At 36.0% G+C, this 24,598-nt stretch overlaps 1 protein-coding gene across 4 annotated transcripts in view; it reads right to left on the bottom strand.

Moving 5' to 3' along the window:
* Positions 1-20,973, bottom strand: part of LOC138712472 (E3 ubiquitin-protein ligase Zswim2-like) — a 53,017-nt gene extending 32,044 nt beyond the window's left edge. For all 4 annotated transcript variants that reach the window (XM_069844323.1, XM_069844322.1, XM_069844324.1 and 1 more), the window contains exons 1-5: positions 20,786-20,973; positions 17,030-17,158; positions 13,362-13,533; positions 9,887-10,016; positions 5,746-6,016 (exon numbers count right to left, since the gene is read on the bottom strand). In XM_069844323.1, the coding sequence (XP_069700424.1) occupies positions 5,746-6,016; positions 9,887-10,016; positions 13,362-13,533; positions 17,030-17,158; positions 20,786-20,941 (858 nt within the window). In that variant the 5' untranslated portion in view covers positions 20,942-20,973. The remainder of the gene's footprint in view (positions 1-5,745; positions 6,017-9,886; positions 10,017-13,361; positions 13,534-17,029; positions 17,159-20,785) is intronic.
* Between the last annotated feature and the right edge of the window lie 3,625 nt (positions 20,974-24,598).

Here is a 24,598-nt window from a genome sequence, read left to right as displayed (position 1 = left end):
GAATTTTTATAATATACTTATGATGTTCATGTTCATGGCAATGACTTATTTCTTTCGTCTTCACAAAAAACACAAATTTTATAACCTTAATTGCAAGGAGAACAACGCGGATATCTGAAATTTAATTTATTTAAAAACAACTGAACATTTCAGATTATAGCAACATAATGAACCGCCATTAATCTATAGCAGAATACATATTTTCTCTGCCGTAATTGAATGAATCAGAGATGATAGGATTAAAACGAATGAATTATAGAAGAAAACTAAACATTTGAGGTTATACACATGAATACAGGCTTACTATCGGAGCAGAGATGATGGTAAAAAAATGAACGTAGGAAAAACAAATGACGTAAGGGAAAAATGATCGATTATTAATTTTAGAGTACCAGGCCTACTATCAGTGTAATCAGATTCTCATAGATCAATCGAGTATGAATGAGCTGGTTAATGGCTGTATGGCTCTCGCTTGGAATTATCATAACAACATGTGGATTACCAAGAATGTTCTCAAACATGAAAAGCAACAAAGCTAGTTTTAATTTCCTTATTTCTTTTTTCCTTTCATGTAAAAGTAAAACATTTATTGATTCAATGAAACAAATAAATGAAGCTGCATGTGTTTAACAAGTTGCCTTAAGACACGGCTGACACTGTCACTCATTTAAGATAATAATTTAATATATATAGTAAATACATATTCGTTTAGTGTTAAGGTTTACATTATATGACATGCTTTTTTTTAATTTAAACATTTTTATTTATGTGATGATTTAAATAACAATAGATTCAGCAATAATGTTCTCGGCAAATAAAATTTGGTATTATTATTGAGGCCAAAATTGTTAAATAAAATTACAGTGTTGTGATAGATAGCCTTCTTAGCACCAAAAAGTAAACCTTATAAATTAATTTGAAATTAGGGAATTTGTCTCTTTAATTCTCCTAAAAGAAAGGAAAGCAAGGCTCATAAATATTTTTCTTTCTTGGTCCACATCTTGTGCTTGGTCCTGTTCATTCTTCTCATATCTGATAGTCGGATAAAAACGAGGAATATTGTAGTAGAAAAATTAAAATTAAAATTAACAGAGTTAGATTAAACAATAAATTTATCATCAAAGACTACCGGTTTCGATAGTCGCCTAAATTTCATACGATTATGAAGCAAATTTTCTGTTATAACTTCTATTTCCTCTGGGTTTGCTCATGCCATCTTAATTATATCATTAACACACCTATGATAAATACCCTCTAAAATTTGAAGGCATCATTAAATAAGGAACTATAATATTGCACGATTTAATAATTGGGCTGAAGGAGTGGTGGGTGAAAATCTAGAACATTTTGGTAAGGTAAAGTTCTCATTTGCATTCCTAGAGCATTACTGTGCTAATATAGAAGAGGAAATGGTTGCGTGCTCATGTGTAATTCAGCCTTTACTGTATCACTTAACTGAACGATCACTTAGCAGTAGGCGGACAGCCTGCCGCAGTGTGGCAGTGAAAGGTACTTGACATGCGATGTGTCCACAAAGCAGTGACTCCGGTGTTCTCACAAAACATTACAAATCTTTCAATTGGCAAATTTGCAATTCTATATGAAAAATATGAAACAATTTCAATATAGAAAAAAATATATATATGCGTATATCCAATGCATACCCACTTCACTTGAGTGATTCGGTTTCCAAAATCATTTACAATCGCGTAACATTTCAGACGAGTCTATGTTTTGGTATCATTTACATTAATACAACGTGTCCCGCTTAGAGGGATCGAGAAATAAATGCTCACCATTTAAAATCAGATGAAGATATTGTTTTGATTTACATCTGACAAGATGCAGAAACTGTCCAAGTTTATGCACCAATGTTTGAAAACAGTTGCATGTTCATGCGCATGCGCACTAACGTTTATCGTGGAAACAAGCCTGGCGACATTCAGTAGAACATTCCGTCATTGGACCATTCTCTTTCATCGAGGTGACAATCAAAGAGAATGTGTATCTGGACATGTGCAGAACTTTTGTTGTTGATCAACTCCTCCAGGATCAGTTTTTCAGCAACATGGGGCTCCACCCCATTACTATGGAGTAGTGCGTGGCTTCTTGAATGCAAACTTTCACAATAGGTTGATCGGAAAAGGAGAAACCTTCCCTGGCCACCTAGGTCACCCGACTTGACGCCTATTGACCTTTTTCTGGGGCTTTATGACGAATGTTGTGTACCAACTGGTACAGTTGACACCTTGGAAAAACTGAGACAACGCACTATAAATGCAGCTGCGCTAATCGCCCCACAAATGTTATGGAACACTTGGCAGAAGGTTGAGTACCTTTTAGATGTATTCAGGGTAGCTCGAGGCGCACACATCGAGTTGCACTGGCCATTCTCCTAAACTCGAAGAGTTTTTACATCAAGCTGTACAAAAAGTTATGTTATAAAACCATTATCTATACTGTGACAGCCACATCGAGACTCGATCACGCGTCCCGCAAGAGAGCAGGTCGCGCGTGAGTCGACACGGGCTCCACGGAGCACTGGGGGACGGCGCGCGGCGTGGAGAGGAGAGGGGAGGAGGCGACATGCTGTTCCGCGGCAGAGAGGGGAAAGTAAAGCAGCTGGTGACTGAGGAGAAAAATCCAGAGAAGTCTGGATAGGCGTTATCTTCTAGGCATCTGTCGACCGACCGCGAACTCTCCAGAAACTATGGCTTAGTCATAAATACAACGCGCGAGTGAACTTGAGCAGTGTTGTTATAGTCAGTGGACAGCAAGCCAGCCAGTCTTGTGTAGCAGTGAAGCCAGCTTCGAGACAGGAGTTCGACTTGAGTTGTGTCCGTAACTGTGGAGCCGGAAGTCCTGAGTTTGAGTGCAGTGGACCGCAGTTGGAGGACCTGAGTTCGAAGTTCAGTGTACTGTCTCTGAAGGTCCGGGGTTCGAGATACTGTGAACTTGAGTGACTGAGCTAGAAGAGCTAGCCAAGGCAAACGCACTGTGAACTGAGAACTGACAGTTGATTTGTAAATAGTGCTTTGTGAACATTAGTTAAGATTAACAGTTCATTGTTGTCCTCAATAATCCAAGTAAATTGTCATTGTCGTGTGTGGAGTGCAAATCCCATTGTTGACGGGAGTAGAATTAAATTGTAGAAAGTGATTATTATTGGTGTGAGAATAAAGTTACATTGTTGAATTGGAATAAATTTACAATACTTTAAAGTAGCTCTATTTCTCGATCCCTCTAAGCGAGACACGGTGTATGTCCCATAACATTAGGTGTACTTATAAATGATGTGTTACGTAAATTCATTGCCTATACGAGGTTCAAGAAGAAAGCTCTACTGTCAATAGTTATGATTTGGTATAATTTTATAAAAGTCCGCAAGTTGTGTCTACATTGTCGTATCCAGTTCGTGAGGAGTTATGATTAGGGGGTGGATGTTGATGACCTAAAAATAGCTGAAAATGATCAATAAAATGCCCTTATATTTATATAAAAATGTTCTAAAATTTAAAAAAATTAACGCAAGGAGCTGTAATAATAAACACAACATGATAGACAACATATGAATCGTATGCTAAGACTAAGAGGAAAAAGGAAAATACAGAGGATTGAAGAATGTTGGATTTGCAGTGAAAGACCTATCTTTGGACAGAAAAATTTGAATGAAATGAATAAACATGAAAGTGCTAATCCTGAAGTAATTTTAAAGAAATAATAGTACAGGCAACGAGGGGTTACATTTTCGCTAACCACTAGTCCAGCAGCAAAGATTTTATTACTATTCGATAAGTATCAGTCAGGTTTCAGAGATGGACACAACACAAGCACTGCTCTACTTAAAGCGACCGAAGACATTCGTGAAGCCATTTACTCTAATAAAGTAACAATACTAACACTTCTTGACCTTAGCAAAGCTTTCAACTCTATAAATTTTGACCTGCCCACCCATAAATTGAGAAATTTGTATTTGTCAGAGACTGCTGTGAGTTGGTTCGAATCCTACTTGCGGGAAAGATAACAATGTATTGTATCCGGGAATCGAAGTTCCTCCTGACTTAACATAACATCAGGTACACCACAGGGGTCGGTACTCGGACCATTGTTGTTCACAATATATGTCAATTATATTACATTTCTTGTAAGGCATTGTAACTATCACTTGTATGCTGACGATCTTCAATGCTACATCTCTTCCCGCTTAGACTGAGTAAACGACGCTATAGACAAATTGAACGAAGACATTGACTCGATTGTGACAAAGAAACTCCATCTTAAAATCAATCCTGGAAAGACATATGCAATCATATTCGGACACAAACGACAAGCTGATACTGTAAAACACCTTGACATTTCCCCCGTTAAAGTAATTACATTGCATATCCCTTTCAGATCTTCAGTAAAGAATCTTGGCATTCACATGGATAATAATCTCAACTGGGACATGCAAATCACAGAAACCTGCAGAAAAGTATATTCTACTATCCACGTACTAAAATGGATAAATGTTCATCTTCCCTCTTGTTAAAAAAGTCCCTTGTGCGGACGCTTGTATTTCCCTATATTGACTATGCTGACATTTTACTGACTGACCTTTCCAGCGACAACAAAACGAAACTTCAACGTGCTCGTAATTTGTGTGTAAGTTTTGTAAGTAATGTTCGCAAATATGATCAGATTACCCCATCTCTGGAAGCAATAGGTTGGCTTAAACTAGATACGAAAAGAAATTTATATTCACTTCACCTTCTCTTCGAAATCTTGAACTCTTCTATTCCTTCGTACTTGTCATCTCGCTTCACTTACCTTCCTTCCCACCACAATTTGAACACACGCTCTCGCCATGAAACAATACTACATCCTATCGCACCTCCTCATACTCAACCTCTTTCACAATGGCCCTGCCAAGACTCTGGAATTAGCTAGCTGCTAGCATCAAGGACTGTCGAAATAAAACTGAATTCAAATGCAAAGTTACTAGACATTTGGTCAGTAATTGAGACTCGTTCAGGTGTGGTTTCTTGTAAATAGTTATTTTAATCTATCACAAAATATTTCAATAACCGGTAATTTCATCACTATATAATTTTGTTATTCTAGGTTTAATTTGTAATTCAGTAAATACAAAAAAAAATCTTTGTTCTTAACTTCTATAACAAATTGTTTAGCTTTCATTAGTGAGGTAATCTTTTCGTACGTCGATTTTTATTGTAATAATTATAATTGTAAATTTAATATTACTTGTAATTTTATTCTTCATATTGTAGTTGTAATCCCTTGGTAGAGGGGCAGAGAAGGCCTGACGCTCTTATCTCTACCAGGTTAAGTAAATAAATACTAAATTTTTCAATCCCTGGGATAGAACGGATTTGGTTGTCTTTCGCAGTGTCATCGCTCAAGTCGTAAGTGAGTTGCGATCAGAACACGTTGGAATTCGAACCACGACTCTTGATAACAATTCTTGTCATCAAGTTCTATTGAGAAGAAAATATTGTAAAAAGCTGGAAGTGCTGAGAAAAATAAGGCAAATCTCGTCATGAATGAAGGGTGTCACTGTTATGAAAACGAAATAAATACTCCAGTAAACGGGTAAAAATTGTTAATCTTCCGTTGGTGATTGTATTAGAGAAATGCCAAATAAAATTCTTAAATCGAAATGCAGCTGAAGGTCAGATATGTGGGACTCGAACCTGTAAGACAACGGTGAGAGGGTTGGATCAATACGATGTCCCCTATCAATACCTGCTTGACGGCCAGGCCGTGGTCCACGTGCAGCCCCATGACGCTGGGCCCCTGACGCTCCGTGACGCAGACGTCGCACATCAGCACATAGGGGCAGGTCAGACAGCGGTACAGCGCGCCCACCACGGGACTGGAGTTACAGGAGGTGCAGGTCACGCCTTCGTGGAGGGGACGGGGCCCCACAAGAGGCGGCAGGATGGGCCGCTGTTTGCGAAGGTGGGGTGCGTTGCGGCACTCATCCCTCAGCTCGAGCCACGTGCAGAAGTCGCCCCTACAACAAATATTCAGAATTCACCGCTGTGATTATGCAATAACATGGAAAAAATAGGTGTCATTAAAAGACACGCTTCATTTTCATTCTTATTATTAAGAAATTAAGTAAAGGATTTATTTAAAAAAAAAACATTATTATTGGAGTTATACAAATCTATGAGTACATATTCCATTTTTTATTTTATTCACTCAACAGTTAAAAAAGTATTAATTTTCCAAAGTACAGTAATTCATGTAGGCATACATCTCTTCAAGATGTAAAGTTTAATCTGAGAATATTTCCAACTTGAGAAAATATTCTATACTTAATTTAACTGATAAATATTTTTTGAGACTTCAATTTCTTTCTTTAACATGCATACATGCATACATGCATACATACATACATACATACATACATACATACATACATACATACATACATACAATTTAAAAAACCCGCAATATAAGTATGCACGGTAATCAAGAGATCACCGATGACTATTAGTATTAGTATTTATTTATTTAACCTGGTAGAGATGAGGCCGCCAGGCCTTCTCTGCCCTTCTACCAAGGGATTACAACTACAATATGAAGAATAAAATTACAAGTAATATTAAATTTACAATTATAATTATTACAATAAAAATCGACGTACGAAAAGATTACCTCACTAATGAAAGCTAAACAATTTGTTATAGAAGTTAATTAAGAACAAAGATTTTTTTTGTATTTACTGAATTACAAATTAAACCTAGAATAACAAAATTATATAGTGATGAAATTACCGGTTATTGAAATATTTTGTGATAGATTAAAATAACTATATACAAGAAACCATACTTGAACGAGTCTCAATTACTGACCAAATGTTTAGTAACTTTGCATTTGAATTCAGTTTTATTTCGACAGTCCTTGATGCTAGCAGCTAGCTAATTCTAGAGTCTTGGCAGGGCCATTGTGAAAGAGGTTGAGTATGAGGAGGTGCGATAGGATGTAGTATTGTTTCATGGCGAGAGCGTGTGTTCAAATTGTGGTGGGAAGGAAGGTAAGTGAAGCGAGATGACAAGTACGAAGGAATAGAAGAGTTCAAGATTTCGAAGAGAAGGTGAAGTGAATATAAATTTCTTTTCGTATCTAGTTTAAGCCAACCTATTGCTTCCAGAGATGGGGTAATCTGATCATATTTGCGAACATTACTTACAAAACTTACACACAAATTACGAGCACGTTGAAGTTTCGTTTTGTTGTCGCTGGAAAGGTCAGTCAGTAAAATGTCAGCATAGTCAATATAGGGAAATACAAGCGTCCGCACAAGGGACTTTTTTAACAAGAGGGAAGATGAACATTTATCCATTTTAGTACGTGGATAGTAGAATATACTTTTCTGCAGGTTTCTGTGATTTGCATGTCCCAGTTGAGATTATTATCCATGTGAATGCCAAGATTTTTTACTGAAGAACTGAAAGGGCTATGCACTGTATAATACTTACTTTAACGGGGGAAATGTCGAGGTGCTTTACAGCGTCGGTTTGCCGTTTGTTTCCTAATATAATTGCTATCAGCCTTATAAGAACAATGCATCTTACAGCAAAATAAAAAACAAATCATTGATATATCTCATGTACAAGTAAACAAGCATTAGTCATTTCATATAGGAGAGCACTGTTTTTCCTTAAGAGGGTGACAGGATGCGTTTCTATGGCGACAAAATGTCGTCCTAAAGAGCGGTAGTTAATTCCAGAAACATTCGACATCACAGGCATTACTGGAAACAAATGAATATTTAAAAAAGATTTGAAGGAAGATTACGCAGACAAACGAACAAATAGATAAAGATCAGAAGCCTTTTTTTAACATTCATGAGCAGTGAAAACATATCTTCATCCAAATTAAAGAAAACAACACTAATGCACCATTACATAACTTCCTCTGTGCCTCACAATGAGAGAGTAAATTATTTCTTGTACTGTGTATCACAGTCAGCCTAGCAAGAAAGGCAACTTCTTTGACGCATCTGCATTACAGGTTGTCTATATCATAAGTCACACATGATTTCAGATAGGCCCATTAGATCTGTTTTCGCTGTCTGTAAAATGCTCGGTATTTTCATTGTATGTCGGTTTATGAAAGTTATTTTTTTAACATTCCTCTATAATAAAATGGATAAATGAGATAGCATGATAATTAAACGATAGAAAACTTGCGCTATGAATAATGACATTCACTTTGAAATAAGAAGATTAGGCAACGTAACTTCGTATTAACATCACATTTACAAACTATGCTTTTAATGTTGAGTAATACACAACGCATTTTAGCAGCCACAAGAACTTCTCACGAGACAGCTTCCTCCAAAACATGCTGCAGTATTCAAAGACTACATCACAATCAAAGCACCGTCCCCAAATTCGTATATGATATTATACTCGTTTATGTCCACCGCTATGGAGTAACGATTAAGTTACCTGACCATGAAATGAGCGGGCCCGGGTTCAAATCCCGATTGGGACAAGTTATCTGGTTGAAGTTTTTTCCAAGATTTACCCTCAACCACTTCAAGCAGAATTGCTGGGTAACTTTCGGCGTTGGACCCCGGATTCATTTCGCCTTCATTAGTCAGATGCCACCAGTCTGCGGGAGCTGCACGTACCCCAATCCCAGTGAAGCCGCAGAGACTTCAGTAACCTGATTGCCGTTTGACGAGGGAGTGTAGCTCCCTCGGATAGATGACGCCTTGGTAAATAGCGGAATCGATGGAAGCGTGTCCTTCTGGTTAAGGATGCAGCAGATTCAAGCACGTGATTTGCGAACAGATGCCATCGATCTGAGAATGCTGCAGAGAAATATCACAGGGTGGTGGAGGAATGGTCTCCTGTCAGATCTGGATGCTGATGGCACCAAGTAGCGAATCACGTGATCAAAAAAAAAAGCGATCCTAAGGACTTCAAAAACTATCCCGATTTAAGGAAGTTGCACAATAAGCCTAAACGTTGCGATGCTTACCAAAGGGGCCTTCCACTAAAGGAGAAAAAAATATTCGTATATACTATTTTTATGTCATACGCATTTTCGACACATACAGATTAACAACGACCACTTCAACATAAACGCTGTGCATTGAAATTAAAGTGAAACTAGACGGAGTTAGTCTCTGACATTTGCTGAGCAGGCAGTTGTAGGACATGCAAATCAGAAACAACTTCATTACTTTACCTTGCTCCCAAATTTTACTTCTTTGATTTTTTTTAATATTTGCTTCTAGAAAATACGGTATTGTTAGAAGTGTCTTATGTTACAAAAAATATTGTCAACTTTGAGAACAATTACTTTTAGACCTACACTGTTTGTTGTTGTTCAGTCAACTGTCCGAAGACAGGTCTGAACCTCACAAGTGATACCAACAAGGCACCACTTATGAGACAACTAGGTCAGGAGATAATGGGGTAGGGGTCGTTCCTTTCCCCCTACTGATCGTTTATAATCTCTTAATCCATTAATGTTAGCGAAATTATTACATCTTATTGGGTACTACTGTATCATTTTAAATATTTTAATAATATATTAAATGCTCTAAGATTGTAGTGTGAGTATTATTTTGTGTAATTAGTACTGTGGAATTTTCATGAAAAGTTGCAAATATAAATTCGACCACACTCGTTACAAGGACTTAGACTACTGACATTCGTGAAATCTAAGTCGGTCGATCGTTACCGACGTTTATTATTATTATTATTATTATTATTATTATTATTATTATTATTATTATTATTATTATTATTTGTTGTTGTTGTTGTGCAATGTACTTCTTATATCTCTTAAACGATTACGGCGTTTTATTATTTGTGTACTACAAGACTACTTCATATTGAGCACTGTTGGATGGTACCTGCAGAGCGGACACGTTAGCGTTACGTCGTCTCTTGCGTCGTGCTGGTCGAGCTCCAACTGGTAGTGTGCCACCACCTTCATGCACGCAATGTGCACTGCTCTTCCGCATCCATGCCGGCAGAACGTCACTGGAACAATGCGCATGATTACAAAATGTCTTAGCCTAACATGATCACGGAGTAGCAATAATTTTTGTTTCTTTTTCAGAAAAGCGCCGGATATAATTCAACCTGTACACAGTTTTTAGCTCCGACCTGAAAGCTTCCTGATGACAAAAAACCGAGAAACTGCAAGAACTAACATTCATGGGCTAAGATAAAAAGATAAAATAAAATACGTTTCCATTATGTTATACGAAATTGTTCTACATACAATGTAGAAATGTGTACAATTATACATGTAAAACTACTAAGATTTCAAATCATCCGTCCTCAAGTGAGGTTGACCACTGGAATCCGGAATTAACAAAATATAAAAGATAAAGGGAAATGAAACGAGCAAAATACTGATTCGATTTGTACATTAAAACGAAAATTTACGTGTTAACATATAGATGATAGTGTAGAATTTGAAGAGAGGCCTTCAGAATTTCCATTACAATCTTCTGAACCTCATAAAAGGGAATTTTAAACTATTTAAGGATATTACATGTAAATTTTGGTAAACAACCCCTCGCTCCAAATAGTAAGCCTGTGACATCCCAGTTGTAAAGCGAAATGCCATATTTTTTACTGAGGTATGGAAGACAAGGTACATATTTAGCTCGCTTGTCATCATTTATCAGCAGTGCTTGATTCGTGTATCGTTCAAAGCAAATCGTAGGGTCTAAGACCATCGCTTTCTGGGTTCTTCTATTTATGGCAATTATATCGACTCTTCTATGGGAATCATCTTCAGACACACAATGAATCCCCTCATGTACTTCCCATCCTCTGTTTCTTAGCAGGTTGGCAATTGCTGTACGGGCACAATGGTGTCTGTTGTTACGCAGTAGCTCTCCCTTCTTACAGAACCCCAGTACGTATCTAAATTCATTGTTAATCAATCTGTTTGGGTGCAATAATTTAATTAGAATGATATCCAAGCTAATTTATGACTGTAGAAACATCATGAGTTAAGAAAATGTTACTAAATAACCGGTATATCAACGTTCTAGAAAATGCATTAGATATTTAGCGGATTTAGTAAGTAGACAAGCTAAAGAAGCAACTTCCTTAAGTATTCTACTTAATTATCAAGAACTGAATGACATTTGGAGTCTGTTAGTTATATCCTGAGAACTCTGAGTGGATTAAACATGTCAATCTATGCAAGTATCAATAACTTATGCCTTTTTTTTCCTGTTTAATCATTATGGATGGAGCTCACAATGAGCCGTGGTAGTAGATCTAAATACTGTATTACGAACCATTTTAGGTTGCCCCCCACAAAAAAGAAGTACTTTCAAAACCTGAATCACTATGACCAATACCGTGTGCAGAAGGGTCTGAGCCACTAAATGATCCCTCGCCCCATTGCAACACCAAGAGGATAGCAATAGTGCTTACTAGTGTCAGAAAATATTTATCATTATTTATCAGAAACTTGTACTCGGCGGCCGAGTCGCTGTCTTGCTATTAACTTATATCACGATATTTCTGAGTTCAAATTCACTGGGAAAAATTATCTTAAGGGACAAAAAAAAAACTCTTCACATTGCAACATTGTTACGGCCGAAGAATTTAGTTAAAGTATCTGAAGGCATATGAAAAAAGATATACAGAGTTGAAGTGAAATAACGTTGCAGATTGAAAGGGCGATAGGGTACGTTTAAATAAAGAGAAAACCTATATTATGTTGTTGTTTTCTAATGCCAGGCGTTTGACAATAAAGTTATTTGACCTCTTGCACTCCAATATTTTTCAAAGATATTATCATGATCAGCCAATGAAGCACAGATTCTGAGGTGTTCCGAATCCATTTCTTGGTTTGAGTTGCACAATGGGCAGTTAGGGGACTGATATATTCCAATTCTATGCAGGTGTTTGGCCAAACAATCATGGCCTGTTGCCAATCTAAATGCAGCTACAGACGATTTTCGTGGTAAATCGGGAATTAACTGTGGATTATGATGCAGAGAGTAAACCTACATTATGTTTTGTAATTAAATGCAAGGTTAATTAGAAAATTAAGTTTGAAATTTTAGCAGTTCGGCAACATCACCGCTAACACACTCTTCTCGTGAGGTCAATGAAGAAGTCAACGAATTCGGTGTGTCTCGCTGATGAGCTGTTCTCTGGCGCTGTGTTGCAACCAGTTCGCATCGTGCAGTGGCTTGAATTTAGAAGTTTTTCAAATTAAATTTACACGAAAACCGTCCACACTATTGAAATACGCCAGAGCTATAAATTATTCTTTATTAGTTTTTCTATCGATATGGACAAAAATCATGATCCTACTCGCAACAGTTACCGAATAAGAGGGTGTTAAACATTTGAGAAAAAAAAAAAACACTTTTTTCTGAAAAAACTATGAACTTTCCACCAATATGATATTATAGTTTTTTGTTACAAACAACATGAGCTATTCGCTCTGGAAATCTTCAAGACTATTTCACTTCCATCCTGTGTATATACGCATATAAATAGGATATACACATCGATTGCTAAGAAGTGATATCTCGTATTTACAAAAATGGTAATTTAGTGTAACTACATTAAGTTCGCAAAATTGGACAGTTAACTAATATTTCGTCCTTGAGTAGAAGATGCAAAGCAGAAATATAGAAGTTTGTCTATTTTGAGAAAAAATAATTTTAATAGGCCTACATTCTTTTATTCACTTGCAAATTTACAGATATGATGTATTACTTCTTAGTCACCGATATATATATAGTATATGTACAGAGTGAATCATAAGTAAAGTAGAAGTCGTTCCACCTTAGCTGAAGCTTGACCTTGTCATCTCGCGCAGGTTACATGGGCGACAGCATGGAAATCTACGGAGTAAACGCGTTTTTGTCTACAGCGCATCCAAGGTCATGTTTCAACCACCGTCGAATGGCTTCTGTCATTATTTTCAGAGTGTTATTCTTCGAGATATTTCAAACAAAAAGGTTTCATACAATTTTGTTCGTTCTTGCTTTTATCTTAAATATTTCATAGCTTATTTTGGGAAAGTAATTGATTAATTTCAGATATGCTCAGTCAATTTAAGAAAGCACTGTATTATGATAATAAATGACTGAAAGAATTTTAGTTTTGTACTTTAAACGTGCAGAAATTTAATCCGAATAAATGTTGCATTGTAAAATTTCTTTGCAAAACAAAAAGTTACATTTACACGAAATATTTAAGAGATTACTATGAGACAAAATAATTACATATTCCTTCCTTCGTTTTCAAATGATTTAATAACGCTACGAGGTAGCAGTTTTCGATATAACAATAATCCTAAAAACGCTCACTATAAATGGACTAAAGAGTTTTACATACCAGGTCTCCGTGCTTTCATCATTTCTTCCAGACAAATAGGACACAAATCCTGGTTACTAATCGGTTTGGGTTGAACCGTGTCTGTGGGTTTGGAGTTTTTCTTCTTCACTCGGGAGTGGTAAACATATGTTCCTTGAACCAAGTCATTCAGCTCGTGAGGCACAAGACCTCGCTGTAAATAATATTTGTCTTATTTGTCTAAAGTAGTTCTCAAAGAAGATGTATGTTTTCTAAATTCGTTAAGATTGCATGTTCCTTTAGTTTCAGATACTGAATTGGGATCATTTTTATTCATTAACAAAGAACCAGAAAATAGTTGAAGTGAATCAAAATAAAGAATGACAATGATGTTTGAAAATGTAATAAGAAATTAGAGTGTCCGATTTGGGAATTTATTACGCGAATTTAAACTCGCCAGTATTTGAAGAACCTTCCTGGAGAATATATAGTCGATGTCATAATTTTGGTTAATGATTGAATGTATAACTGCGATAATCGTAAAGAAAGTAATTCTTTTGAATGTCTTGGAGTAACTACTGTAAGATAAATACATAATTAACACTAAACCAGTTCCACAATTATCACATATAGCAATTTATGCTAACTTCTGTCTAGTTACAAGCTATGACTGTTTGAGCAGCCACCTCCATAGAAATCTAGTTGCCTCCATCAAATTGTGAAATGACTAGGCACACGTCATGAGGTGAAGTATGTTGTTTTCTAATGCCAGGCGTTTAACAATAAAGTCATTTGACCTCTTGCACTCCAATATTTTTCAAAGATATTATCATGACCAGCCAATGAAGCACAGATTTTGAGGTGTTCCGAATCCATTTCTTGGTTTGAGTTGCACAATGGGCAGTTAGGGGACTGATATATTCCAATTCTATGCAGGTGTTTGGCCAAACAATCATGGCCTGTTGCCAATCTAAATGCAGCTACAGACGATTTTCGTGGTAAATCGGGAATTAACTGTGGATTATGATGCAAAAAGTTCCATTTTTTCCCTTGAGATTGTGTTATCAAATTTTGTTTGTTGAAATCTAAGTATGTAGATTTAATACACCTTTTCACAGAGTAATACGTAGATTTAGTAACAGGTCTGTAAGTAGCAGTGCTGCCCTTCTTTGCTAAAGCATCCGCATTCTCGTTTCCCAGGATTCCACAATGGGATGGTATCCATTGGAATACAATTCTTTTATTGAGTGATATTAATTGAGAGAGCATTTCATTATTTCTGCTGTTTGAGATGAAGGTGTGTGTTTAGAGACTATTGATAGAATAGCTGCTTTGGAATCTGAAGTTTGGTGAAGTATTCACATGTTGTTATTAATTAATATTGGGCAAAAAGGATCTTTACTTCAAGTCAAGGCAAAACATCAACCAGATATTCCTTATCTCACTAAGTTTTCTCCGTTGCAGAAATGCCTCTGGAGTCTAAATTCTATCGAGACTCCAAACTGTTTCTGTACGACAACATATCATGAGATCTTAGGAACATTTGTAGACATGAAACATGAAAGAAATTTTAAAAATATTAGGTGGAACGAACAAACCAATGGACTGTAGTATATTCCATGCTATATAGCAAATATTCATTGGAAATATAAACAAAATTCTAACTTCAGATGTTCAGTTGAAACAATAGGCCTAGTTATAAAATTGTAACAGATTTTATGATTTTAATTTGGGCAACCAATTCTCTCACTTTTCTGGTCTTTTCTGTCCTCTAAAGCAATACCGAAATCTTCACGCATTAGAAATGCCAGTCTGTATTTAGAAGAGATACATTCATTAAAAATTGTCTTTGGTGACGACTTTGCTTGTATTTATTTGATTGTGTACACAAACGCATATTCTGTTGGAAATCTCTTTTAAATGATTATTCCCTTAAGGGAGAGGTACACCATTGGCCTGCAAAAATTTAATGAAATTATTTTTTTTTATATCTCAGCTACTATAAAATCAAATGAACAAATTTTTTCATGTTTAATATACCTACATTACATTTTATATTATCTGTAAAAATAATATGAAATTTGTATTTTTTTACAACCTTAAATAATTTACGTAATAAAATCTACAATTAATTAAACATCTCCATGATTCTTTTACAGAAATATTACAAATACAGTACCTACATCAACAACATACTGTAGGGTCTTGTATCTATTACTTCAGGAAAAGTTCTTTCTTAATCAAAAATTTAAAAAAAAAATGTAATATTGACGATAACGATAAAGAAAGAAATACTGTATTTCTTGAAGCAAGGAAAAACAAGAGTTGATATTATAAAAAGAATATGTAAAATGCAATAACAATATCAACAAGTATAATAAAATAAAAATGTCAGCATTTTTACATATCTAATTGATGGAATGCGTACCCCTTGAGACAACCCCGTAGGGGTACGCGTACTATAGATTGAATATCACTGATCTATGGTACATTGTCTCTAACAGTACCATTTTGAACGGAAAGCGGACAGATTAGACTGGAAAACAGATTTGAATGTGGAACTGACGAGAAAGGTACTCGTAATTGATACTGAAACAAACGTGAACTGTTGGATTTCAGATTCTGTTAGAAATCGATAAAAACTATTATATTTTTTATGCTCGACCATGCCGAAATGTAGTAATTATACACCTGGTAGTAGCCCTTTAATACACCTCATTAAAGTACACCTATTCATTATAGTTCAGTTGTTCAGCCAATGAGAAATCACCATTGTACCATTATAAAACCGCAAGTATCGATTATTCTCAGATATGCAATCGAAAGACAATTAGCGAAATGTCACGGAGGCTGGAAATCTAATACTGTCGCAGAAGGTTATGTTCTGTTACTATAATAATTAGCGTTAATTGTAAATAATATTCAAATAAATTCAATTTGTCACCTCGTTTTTCAATTCTAAATCAATTTCCAGGTTATATCAATATTAATGTTCATGTTATTCTCTAGATTATATCAAGGTCAATGACATTCGTGCCTCGGAAAAAATCAATACTTTCGCGTCTGCGCATATCTCACAATTTAGAAGGTCAGTTCCGCTCTTCACTTAGATAACCATAACATGAATACTTATGAATAATTTCAAGTTAGAAATATGGTCGAGCATAAAAAGTCGTATGAAACTTGCCTATAATGGTCATTAAGACGCTCGTATGAAAATTATGAAACTCGCTTGCGCTCGTTTCATAAACAAACATACTCGCGTCTTAATTACTACCATTATAGGCTCGTTGCATAATGTACTATAAAGTTTGTTTTTCAGTTCTCACGTGTTACAAGAAATAATTACTGGCGACTGAATCTGTACATAGTTAAGAAATGACACCTGTCGTCCACACCTGTGGAGTAACGGTCAGCGAGCCTGGCCGCGAAACCAGATGGCCCGGATTCGATTTCTGGTCGGGGCAAGTTACCTGGTTGAGGCTTTTTCCGGAGTTTTCTCTCAACCCAATATGAACTTTCGGTACTGGACCCCGGACTCATTTCACCGGCATTATCACCTCCATCTCATTCAGACGCTAAATAGCCTGAGATGTTGATAGAGCGTCGTAAAATATCCTAATTAAAAATGACACCTGTCAACGAACTGCGCTTTTCTTGTCCTTTATAAACCACTTGTATTACTTGACAATATTGTGATTGAAAGTCACCTGGAACGAGAGAGGGTCTTCTGGTTTCAGTCTCAGCTTCCTTAAAAGAGTCCAACAAATATGAAGGCACAATTCATGCTCTTGGCGGTATGGCCGGCAACTACAGGAGTGCGGATCTCCAAGACGTACCTTCAATGAAATTTTAGTAATTATTTCATGTATATTTTTAGACAGCCATTTCTAAAAGCAGAACTTTTACGTTAGACTGGCGTGTTAAGATTGACTATTATATGGTAGAATGAGAAAAGTACTTATAACACTAGTGCGAGAAGTATTTTAACACTGACTTTCAATTGTTTGCACCGATTGATAATCGAAGGGTTCAGAGCCATAGTGGGCCAAGCGCCATATAATAAAAACGAATAAAACAAGAGTTAAAATTAAGTGAATACCATAATTCCATGAAACATATAGCAAGTAATATAAAGTATGCACATTAAAACTAAATGATATTTCAGTCTTCATTAAACTATGATATTCACTTAATTTTAACCCTTGCTTTCTCCGTTTTTAATAAATGGCGCTTGGCCCACTATGGTTCTGAACCCTTCAACTGTTTCCCACCATATGTCATACGGCTGCAATTGCAACCGATCAATAAAGCGGTTCAAACAATTGCAGGCCCACTTTTAAAAATGACTGTTTTTGTTAAGAAATGTACACAAATTTTAATAGATAGCTTCAACAACTCTTCTATTGATAACTATAGGTACATATTGTTGTTGTTTAGTCAACTGTCCGAAGACTGGTTTGAACCTCTAAGTGGCACCAATAAGGCATCACTCATGAGGTAACTAAGCCAGGAGATAATGGGTAAGGTGGCCAGTTATTAAAAATTAATTAAATGTAATAAAAATAGAGTTTGAACTAGTACTTCCTTATCTACAGTCAAATTATCTACCACTGAGCTATACCATAATCTACCTTTAATGTGGTAAGTTTCATTATTACAATGAAAGGGACCACAGCAGTGGAGAAGTCTCGTTAATATTGCTTTATACCAACAAGGTTGAACGGCTGTCTAAAAAAATTGTGTAAGGCACACATGTTAATATATATATATATATATAATTTTATTTTGGTCGCAGGTATTGCTACACTCGGTCTGCAGCCTGGTTTCGTAAACATCCCTACTCACAAAATGAAATGTCACTTGTAACAGCAGTGCGATTTTTTTATTCTCTTGAATCCTAAAAAATTTAATAGGCCTATAGGTAATTTTATTACACTGAGCTTTCCCAAATCTTTAACAATATGAACGTATTTGCAGATTTGACTTAGTTGGTCCTTTTGTTCACATCTCGTGTAGTATCCACAATTACAAAAAATGTGTGCAGTTTATTTCATTCAGTTGTATTTTATTTTCTAGTTCTTTGTGGTGAAAGCTGAATTAGTTCGTTTTGGACTGACAAGCAAACGTTCCGATGGGGGCAGATAAAAAAGTTAATTTTTTTCTTCCACCATGTTTATAATGTAAAAAGAAGTGCTTATACAAATTTTGGCCACTCGACCGCAATTATGAGGGCCGTAAAAAAATAAGTTCGCCAGGGGCCGCTAACAAAAAAAAAAAAAAACACAATTTCATTGGACAAATTTATTGGAACGGACATAGCAATTGTTGAGCTATTTTTCAACATATTTTCCATCGGAATTGAGACATTTCTCATATCATGGGATCGACAGAGAGAGGTGCAGACGCAGTCAAATGCTGGCTCCAATCTGAGGCGACTGACTTCTACGACACAAAAATTGATCCTATGGTATGACAAATGTCTTAATTCCAGTGGGGGATATGTTGACAAATAGCGCAACAATTGCTGTATCTGTTTCAATAAATATTTCTATGCAATTATGCTTTTTTTCTATAAACGGCCCCAAAGGAAAATCACTTTCTGGACGGCCTCGTAATTGCGGTCGAGTGGCCAAAATTTGTATAAGCACTTCTTTTGACATTATTAACATGGTGGAAGAAAAAAATTTAACTTTTTTATCTGCCCCCATCAGAACGTTTGCTTGTGAGATACATTTCAGATACCTTCGATTCATTTATAAGTTTTCGTAATACCGGATCATACTTGACAGTAACTCCAAAAACTACTAGCTTTCATCCTTGATTCTTCTCTGTGACCACGTAAAGCAAGATTAGGTACTCATAATGTGATAGTAACATTAATTATATTATCACCAATTTGTTTCCATATTACGTTAATCTTTTCTTTAATTCACATTAGGCCTACAGGTTGACATCTACAGTTTCTTTCCTTTTCTAGATATTATAAACAACACATAACAGTGTTACATAAAAAAGTGAAAATTAGTAGTAGTAGTAGTAGTAGTAGTAGTAGTAGTAGCCTAGATCATATATGCAACAGGTCGGCTTTGAGGTTAACAACTTTTGTTAGGTTTACTACGCTGCTATCTAGTTGTTACATAAGGAGTCACGTCATAATTCCCATTTGAATTGCATTAGCGACTGTACTTCCATCTCGTGTTCGTTTACGGCGGACGGGTGGCGATCCTGGCGGTTGTTCCCTTCAAAGTGCTGCCGATTTTAACATAGCGATGAGTTATCTGTTACATATATGACCTAGGGTAATAGTAGTACCTAGCAAAATGGTAGTGTAAAGTCTTAGAATAATAATATGCGTTACAAGAGCGGTATGTTGAAGTTTTCGTGTTCGAGGAAAAGTTTGAAAAAGCGAAACGTAGTTGAGCTTTTTTAATTTCCGAGAATTGAAAGAAAACATACCGCTCGTGTATCGTACATTATTTTGTGCGAAGATCGTTTATTACATACCTGAAAGAGGAATTTCTAATTAGTTGCAATGAAATCTCCATCTTGGTTTCTGTTCAATGACGGCAAATTTGGAAAACAAAAATATCTATCTTCAACATTGTTGCTTTAAAATGTTTTCTGTGTTTACTATACTCCAGCAGGCCGTGATATACGTCTGTCTTTTTTTCCCCCAGTCTATAAATGCGAACTTAAAACAAACGGTAAGGTTATGTAATGATTTATTTTTCATTTTAATATTTTAACAATATTATTTATATAACATATTGCAGTAATAACATCGGCATCTTTAATCTTGTTGATTTTTTCACGGCTTCCTTAATGTTACTTGCATCACGAATGCAGTAACTTTAGTGGAGTTGTAGAGTGTACTTAATTTTTGCAAATATTTAAAAACAATAATTAACAGTTCAATTTAGGTGAAATTGCAGTGGCAAGTTTCCAATTTATAATTATTACTATCTTGAACGTCTCTAAAAATAATATGTTAAAAGCCTAAAGCAGTAAAATCAATATGTCACTTACGCGGTAAGAAGAGGGAAATCGTTATGTGTGTTAGGTTGGGAATACTGAATGTGGAATTTTACACTTTCCGCGGATTGGTTTTGTGCGGAAACCAAGCAAATACGCACGATCTCGCACAAAAATGTTTTGTCTCACATATACACAAGTTCCAGAAAGGAGGCAGTGCGTATGATCAGACATACAATGATTTTATTACCTCAACTAGTCCTTCTCTTGTGAACCAGGTCGCTCGTCTTCTGATCATGCGCACTGCCTCCTTTCTGGGACTTACCAAGTATCTGTGCGACAAAACTTTTTTCTAAAACTGTACAGTATAATAGCAACGGAAGAAATATTAGCGGCATTAGTACCATTCGCAGTAGTAGCAGCAGAGGAGTCAGGGCAATTTGAGTAATATGCTAATTACAATTAGCCATATCACCTCTTCGCGTACTCACCACGAGGGGTTTCTTACGCCCTTCCTCTTGCAGAGCGAAGGCAGCGGGTCCATTCTGGCGCACTAGGAAGAGGCGGGAGCTACCGAAGAGAGCTAGCAGCTGCCGATTTCGTACCGGGTCCGGACACACCTGTCTCCACCCGCTCTTCCGGGCCATTCTGTAAACACAGGACCTCCAGATCACTCAGGAAATACCTCTCACTGTCCAAGGTCGTTCTTTCTTTTGTTTCTTATTAAACTTTTTTTCATAGTCTAGTTCTCCTTCTTTGAGAACTTGTGAATTCTCTTTATCTTTGCTCTAACTTTTTATTCTATTTACTTCTCCAAGTTTTCTTGTTCTGTAATTCCTTGATTCACACTGGACGACCACAGGAATGTCGGACGCCGGCCTTGGGGGATTCGTAGTAGCAGCCCTCCTCTCCCCTCCTTTCACCCCAGTGTACTACTCACATGTTCATTCACTCGCAAAGAGTAGGGATCGCTATGGTCGGTGACACAATTACAGAGAAATTGGCTGTTACAGTTTTAAACAGATGTATGAAGGTAAAATCTCATTCGATGAACATTGTTCGTTCCCGCAATCATAAAAAGTGCAAATAAAACCTCTGTTTCTTCGAACGGTCTCGTGTAGAATTTTGTACACCGTCTCATACACTACCTTGACCTTCCGTTGCTTTGACCTTGGGCAGATATTCAGAGCTTTGGCACGTCGGTTTCGCACACACGACTACGTTCCCTCTACTTCAAGTCGTTACTGCATTCACATCTCGGCTCCGTACTTTATTATTTTTTTGTGGAGGACCTGAACGTTGAAGTACCTTTACAAGACAAACACTTTAGGTTTTGTATGCGATGTTTTAACTTTGTAAGGTTGATATTTTAAACTAATTTTTTGTAATATTAATGTAGAGAATGCGTAACATATGATTATTTTGCGGCACCATGTGATCTGTACAAACTACATCACTTTTAGGATTATGATTGGCTTTACAGAAATACTACACACAATAGTAATATGCGTTACAAGAGCGGTATGTTGAGGTTTTCATGTTCGAGGAAAAGATTGAAAAAGCGAAACGTAGTTGCGAAGATCGTTTATTACATATCTGAAAGAGGAATTTCTAATTAGTTGCAATGAAATCTTCATCTTGGTTTCTGTTCAATGACGGCAACTTTTAAAAACTAAAATATCTATCTTCAACATTGTTGCTATAAAATGTTTTCTGTGTTTACTATATTCCAGCAGGCCGTGATATACGTCTGTCTTTTTTTCCCCCAGTCTATAAATGCGAATTTAAAACAAGCGGTAAGGTTATGTAATGATTTATTTTTCATTTTAATATTTTAACAATATTATTTATATAACGTATTGCAGTAATAACATCCGCATCTGGAATCTTGTTGATTTTTTCACGGCTTTCTTAATGCTACTTGCATTACAAATGCAGTAACTTTTGTGGTGTTGTAGAGTTTACTTAATTTTTGAAAATATTTAAAAATAATAATTAACAGTGCAATTTAGGTGAAACTGCAGTGGTAAGTTTCCAATTTATAATTATTACTATGTTAAACGTCTCTAAAAATAATATGTTAAAAGCCTAAAGCAGTAAAATGAATAAGGCGCTTAAGAGGTAAGAAGAGGGAAATTGTTATGTGTGTTAGGTTGGGAATACTGAATGTGTTATTTCACACTTACCGCGTATTGGTTTTGTGCGGAAAGCAAGCAAATACACACGATCTCGCACAAACATACATACCGGTACTTACAACATAATTTCTATGACTGTAATTTATTTTAGATCTAAATTCTCTTACAAAATCCATAATATTGAAGTAATGGTAAATATATGGAAAAACAGGATTTACGAGAATTTACCGTCCCTTACGGAGCTTATGTCCGAAGACATTCTGAGCAAAAAGTCATATAAACATTTGTCCTAATCTCAATATTTTCAAAGTTACACTAATTTGAAGTTGTTTGTAAAATGCCATTATTCTTGAGTTTTAAGGGTAAAGGGATATTAGAGATGAAGAATGAACTATTCAGGAGTATGATTTCTTTAATTAGCTAGTATTCTGAAGCTAAAAATGTGTTGTGAATTCCATAGTTGATTCGTACAGAATTTTTTAAACTTCAAAATTACATTTTCTTACGCATTTATCACAATAACTGTTACAAATCACGCCACTCTTGTAAATTCTTTAAAACTGTACATTACAATGCATAATTAAACTGTAAAGAATCAAATTCCTAAAGTCGTATGATTTGTAACAATTTTTGTGATAAGTAAGAATGATGTCATTTTTAGTTAAACATTGAAAAATAAAATCTGTACAAATCAATTAACAACCCATTTTTAGCTTCAGAACACTAGCCAATTAAAGAATTGACACTTCTGAATAGTTCATTCTCTATTTTTAATATTTTTTTACCCTTAAGAACTGAAGAAAAAAGTATTTTATTAACAACTTCAAATTAATGTAACTTTGAAAATATTGACATTAGGACAAATTTTTATATGTTTTTTGCTAAGAATGTCTTCGGAAATAAGCTCCATAAGTGATGGTAAATCCTCCTGAATCACCCTGTATATACTGTATATATTAGAGAGGGAGGGAGAGAGAGAAAGAGAGAGAGAGAGGAAGAAGAAAGTATGTGTGTGTGTGTATAGGATACGTTTGGGATGGAATGGAATTTCGGAAGGGGCACTATGACCCAGTACTGCGACCTTTCATGATCTATTGTGCTAATCCTCAAGCGAGGTGCATTCCCAACCCACACCAGATGACTACACCAAGGTTCGCTACGTATCCAGATTTCGAGCAGGCAACCTCCGTCGTCCACAGGCCAGCCCCCTCCGTGCGCCTCCAGCCGGCGTTCGGGGAATGCTATGCAATGATAAAGGGAATGGCGAAATGTTGACGGAATGATATAGATGCTAATATGGACAAAAGCCACAACTGCGACCTTGTCCTCCACAAGTGTCACTATGGATTTTTCAGCAGGCTTAACTGGGACGCGAATCCGAACCGCCTGCTGACAGACTGAAGGTCTTGACCATTCAGCAGCCACAGGGGGTATGACGTTTAATCTGTATACATGTGTATCAGTAGAATTAATTTTGAATCGATAGAAAGCTCAAGTTTTCTAGCTAATTAATACAGCCTGCCCTTTTATCTTGAGAAAAGTGTTATTTTATTACCTCAATCCCAAACTTACAATATTTTAATAGCACATTATGCAACGAGCCTATAATAGTAGCAATTAAGACGCGAGTATGTTTGTTTATGAAACGAGCGCAAGCGAGTTTCATAATTTTCACACGAGCGTCTTAATTACCATTATAGGCAAGTTTCATACGACTTTTTATGCTCGACCATATTTCTAACTTGAAATTATTCATAAGTATTCATTTTATGGTTATGTAAGTGAGGAGCGGAACTGACCTGAATTGTGAGTTGTGCGCAGACGCGAAAGTATTGATTTTTTGCGAGGCACGAATGTCATTGACCTTGATATAATCTAGAGAATAACATGAACATTAGTCTTGATATAACCTGGAAATTGATTTAGAATTGAAAAACGAGATGACAAATTGAATTTATTTGAATATTATTTACTATTAACGCTAATTATTATAGTAACAGAACATAACCTTCTGCGACAGTATTGGATTTCCAGCCTCCGTGATTTTTCGCTAATTGTCTTTCGATTGCATATCCGAGAATAATCGATACTTGCGGTTTTATAATGGTACAATGGTGATTTCTCATTGGCTGAACAACTGAATTATAATGAATAGGTGTACTTTAA

This window comes from Periplaneta americana, chromosome 13, assembly GCF_040183065.1.
Source record: "Periplaneta americana isolate PAMFEO1 chromosome 13, P.americana_PAMFEO1_priV1, whole genome shotgun sequence".
In the NCBI taxonomy this organism is placed as follows: Eukaryota; Metazoa; Arthropoda; class Insecta; order Blattodea; family Blattidae; genus Periplaneta; species Periplaneta americana.
The sequence above is the reverse complement of the archived record's forward strand: the minus strand, read 5'-3'. Positions and strand labels throughout refer to the sequence as shown.